Below are 4,376 nucleotides of genomic sequence, written 5' to 3'. Positions count from 1 at the left end.
TTAATACTTTCTCCTAAAATAGGCTTCTCCATTAATACAAGATTTATGTTGGAATGTAAGTTTAGAAAACATTTATACTTAAGTGTTGGCGTGTGAAGCACTAAAAAGTTAAAATAAAAAGAGTCGCCCAAAAAATTTATGATACACGTTATTGATCCAAAATAAAAGAACTAATCTGTATAACATAAAGTAATTATATTTCACCGTTGTTATTAACTTTGGTTAAAGGTTGCACCAATGGAGAGAATCCTCTCTCCTAAATCCGCCTTTGTATACATACACTAGGAATACACCATTTTGTCTGCACCTTCAAAGCAATGACAAAAATTGAAACATTCTTCATTGTTGGAATGACCATGATGATTCAAATCCTCTCCCTCATTTAAGATATACATACATATATACAAGTATAAACATAATACCATCCCCATGTCCCTTTCTGGTAAAGATATCTAATGCTTCCAGACTTGTATATAAGGAGAGTTATAATTGCTCAAAAATTGTAAACAAATTGAATGATTTGAATAAAAACAAGGGAATTAACATAAACAATCTAGCATTGTGAATAAAAGCTCTTCAAGATGTCAATTAAAGTGACTCAAACAGTAGCCAGGTTTAGATTCAAAACCATTCAACCAAAACAGAATTATCCTTACAAAATTTAAAGTGAAGAAACTGCCTAACAATTGTACCAAATTGAAACAAACAAAATTATGGCACCAAGTTTACTCATCCTCCTGGCTGCGCAACCTAGCCAGTTTGTTGGTGACAACAACATCCAACTGCGCTGCACGCTCAACAATCTCCTTTCTCTTCCGGGTCGATATGTTGTGTGCTATCTCAGCACAGTAGGTCCTGAAATTACATCAACAAGTAAATAATAAGGGAGAAAATTCAAACCAAGAGAAGGAAAAAGAGATTGCAGGCACATGAAAGTAAAAAAGTGTTAATATTACCTGTTGTGCATCATAAGAAGTTCCAGCTCCTTGACATTGTGCACAACAAATTTCTTAAATCCATTGGGAAGAAAGTGGCGAGTCTTTTTGTCTGAGCCATAACCGATATTTGGCATCAGAGCACATCCTTTGAACTTCCTCCTGACACGTGAATCAATACCCTTAGGCCTTCTCCAGCTTGGCTGCCATCCACAGGTATATTTAAATAAGTTAGCATTCATAGATCCATATAAGTTATTAACAAGAAACATAACCACAACAACATTCAGATTCATGACTTACGAGCAAGTATGTGACAAAACTATTTAACAGGTCATGATTCTCCAGTCAAGAACAGATTTAAATATAATATTGGTCTTAAACCTAAACATTCAGTGCCAAGCAGGAAGACCAAGGTCTGTTTCAGCTTCAAACCAGAAATTTGTATCACTTTATTATCCTAATCTTCCATTCTAATCTTAGCAAATTAGTTCATCATAATGCAACAACTGCAATAAAATACTAACATATCAAATAACTCAGGAGAAAATAAATAGAACAAACAGAACTCCCTACCAAAGGCCACCAAGAATGTACAGGCCTACTGCTATATATCACAACAAAAACATTATCTATTTCAAAGAAATCCAGATAAAGAGCTAGATTTCCAGCTCCCAAGAAACAATATTAATGCATCAGCCCTCATGGGGAGTCTCCTTGTGTAGATTACCCAAAGCTAACGTCAACAACCCTAGAAAGAATAAAGCTAACCAGAATGGAAATCTTTATTTGGTTTTCCACATACAATATTCAAAGAGTTCTACAATTCTGAGCTCCTTTCTTTTCAGTAAGGTTTGACAAAACTAAGTCCAAAAAGGAGGACCTTGATCATGTGAAAAATGATCAAAGAGATGCAGTGAATCACTTTCATCTGGTCCTTAAAGATTCCAGAATGTATGTGAAAGACTCCATAATCTTTGACATAGGTAGAACAAGATCGCAGAACTGTTTCCTTGGTTCAGCTGATGTTACAGGTGGTACAACTCTAACCATTCAGGCAATCACCAATATATGAACTAAAGACTTATGCCTTTACCAAAAGAATTATTTGTATTTCAAAACAATCATTTTCTTCCATTAGTAAATACTTTGTTAGATAGAGACACCCAACCATTTAGGATGTGTCCAAAAGAACAGTCTTAAATTTAAACCCACAAAAAAAAGAAAAAGAAAAAAGGAAGATGGTCCCAAAAGCCAACATCTGGTCATACAATAATCTCAAGAAAGAAAATTTAATGGAAAAAAGTGAATGATCACGAAAGACAATGTGAAAGAGAATAACAAATTTCACCATTCTACTGTCCTTTTCAAGAAATAAGCAAATCAACAAGCCAACCAATTCACCAGAATTTTACACATGCTACACCTGTCCAGATGACTATTCCTTTAAAGGAGTTTTCATTTTAAAATCAACCTAATGCGTCCACAAGTACACAAAATGCAATCCGTTGAACCTTCATACACCTTATACTCCTCCAAGGGAAGTTTCTAATGGTATTACCTCTAAAAGATGTGTAAAAGAAACAGACTCCGAATTTTTCCTTATGTGCCAATTTCCAACACAGTCTGACCTCACCATTCAGCATCGTTGAAAGGGAGATTGGTGTACAACAAATGACACGAAAGGAAACAACTGATTCCACTTCCAAACCTTGAATAGCACATTAAAATAAATATGTTTCAAACAATGAGCATCTGTCTCGTATGATCGCACTATATCAGAGGCAAAAAAAGTATCCTTGTAAACCACTAAAAGAAGCAAACCTAGCAATGAGTCCTTCCCACATCACATCAAAATCAAACCTGCCCAACACCACCCACTGAAAACTTGATGAAACACAAAAAGCAATTGCATGGCTCCATACACTCTTCTTGACAGGCTCATACCAAAGGATCTTCAAACTTTGCAGAACTCCATTGACCCCAATAATTTGTGCCCACAATGTATCATGCTCCTCACAATAATTCAAACTACAACAATGATTCAAACTACATGATTTTCTAACACCAAGTCCCACTGTAACTTGTATATTCTATTATCACATAGTGGTATAGTAAAAAGGCAAAGGAAATAAAAGGTAGATTATACAAGGTGTTCTTCCAAAGTATGAACCTGTAATCCTAGGATATGTATGGTTTCTTCCAGCTGGTTTCAACTTTTTCAAGAATAAAATATCTACATCTGATATGCATCTGATAAAGATATGGCTCCTAGTTTTAAGTTTCTATGCTCCCCCTAACCCTCTCTCTCTCTCTCTCTCTCTCTCTCTCAATTGTATTACGGCCAAACAAAAGGGCGTCAAACAGCTGTCTAACAGGCATTTCATGTTACAATTTCCAAGAATAAGCATGCATCAAAACATCAAGAGCATCTTTCCCTTCATAGCACGTACACCCCTAGTGAGTTTGAGTCATACAACTAATGTTTTGCGTCACCATCTACTCATTACCTTAATGCTAGGACTTAGACACAAACAGAGGCCAAAAATAGCTATGCAGGTCTCTAATCTTTAATCTTATACTCGGATGTGCAAGTTTTAAAGACTTGTAAAATGTGCCCGAAGCTGCCATAAATATTAATGGAAACATGTGAAAAATATACATTTGCAGAAAGCATACGATTTATACTCAAGATTTGAACAAATGGGTCGCCGTCCAATCAATCTAAACATTGTCAAACGATGACATAATCCCAACAAACATTTGAATTAACAATTCAGACCAGAATAACACACGCAAACATTAAAATTAGATTAAAACAACAAAAGGGTATGAACAAAGTTGGGCAAAGAGACAACCTTGACAGAAATCTTCCTGTCACTTTGTGGGCGCTTGAACTGCTTCACACGCTTCTTAACAATCTTCTTTGTCAGCAAAGGAACAGCCATTGTTTCTATAACATCAAAAACAAAAAACCCATATAAGGTTTATAAATATATCATCAAAATAGTTACAGAGAAATTGAAAATGTTATAGGAAGATAGAGAGAGACTCACAGGTTTGTAAAGGCTGCTCTGCCACTGGTTCTGAAGGATACAAAGAGAGAGGGCTAGGGTTTTAAGTTTTAAGCGATTATATATAGGAAAGAGTCACGATTTGGTGCGGTCAGGGTCACTATAAGAAATTATGTTTCGCGTTTAGGCCTAACTGGAAACACCGGACCCTTGGGGGCCTCATCCTATTAAATGGGCTTGAAGAAGGCCCATTTGGCCTCGACCAACAGTAATTATATGGTACATAAATTCTCTAATTTTAATCTAGATGTAATATATATGAATTTGAAAAATCCAATGATGTTGAAAAGACCCATATAAACCACCCAGAATCAAATAAAATGTCACCTTTTTCTGGCTAAAGATTGAAGTGAGTTTGAGAGTTCAT

The 4,376-nt window shown here is 35.6% G+C and overlaps 1 protein-coding gene across 1 annotated transcript; it reads right to left on the bottom strand.

Moving 5' to 3' along the window:
• Window positions 1-526: 526 nt before the first annotated feature.
• Window positions 527-4,083, bottom strand: LOC115960550 (60S ribosomal protein L32-1). The gene is made up of 4 exons (XM_031079487.1): window positions 3,992-4,083; window positions 3,794-3,888; window positions 957-1,138; window positions 527-855 (listed from the first exon to the last, which is right to left on the bottom strand). Exons 2-4 carry the CDS (start codon window positions 3,881-3,883, stop codon window positions 726-728), a joined length of 402 nt encoding a protein of 133 aa, XP_030935347.1. The 5' UTR covers window positions 3,884-3,888; window positions 3,992-4,083; the 3' UTR covers window positions 527-725.
• Between the last annotated feature and the right edge of the window lie 293 nt (window positions 4,084-4,376).

Source organism: Quercus lobata, chromosome 9 (genome assembly GCF_001633185.2).
Source record: "Quercus lobata isolate SW786 chromosome 9, ValleyOak3.0 Primary Assembly, whole genome shotgun sequence".
Lineage (NCBI taxonomy): Eukaryota > Viridiplantae > Streptophyta > Magnoliopsida > Fagales > Fagaceae > Quercus > Quercus lobata.
The sequence above is the reverse complement of the archived record's forward strand: the minus strand, read 5'-3'. Positions and strand labels throughout refer to the sequence as shown.

Coding starts and splice junctions, on each gene's coding strand:
- LOC115960550 (XM_031079487.1), bottom strand. CDS start 3,883: ATGGCTGTTCCTTTGCTGACAAAGAAGATTGTTAAGAAGCGTGTGAAG. Junction 1,139..3,793: donor ACAGGAAGATTTCTGTCAAG/GTTGTCTCTTTG, acceptor TGTGGATGGCAG/CCAAGCTGGAGAAGGCCTAA. Junction 856..956: donor CTTCTTATGATGCACAACAG/GTAATATTAACA, acceptor ATGTAATTTCAG/GACCTACTGTGCTGAGATAG.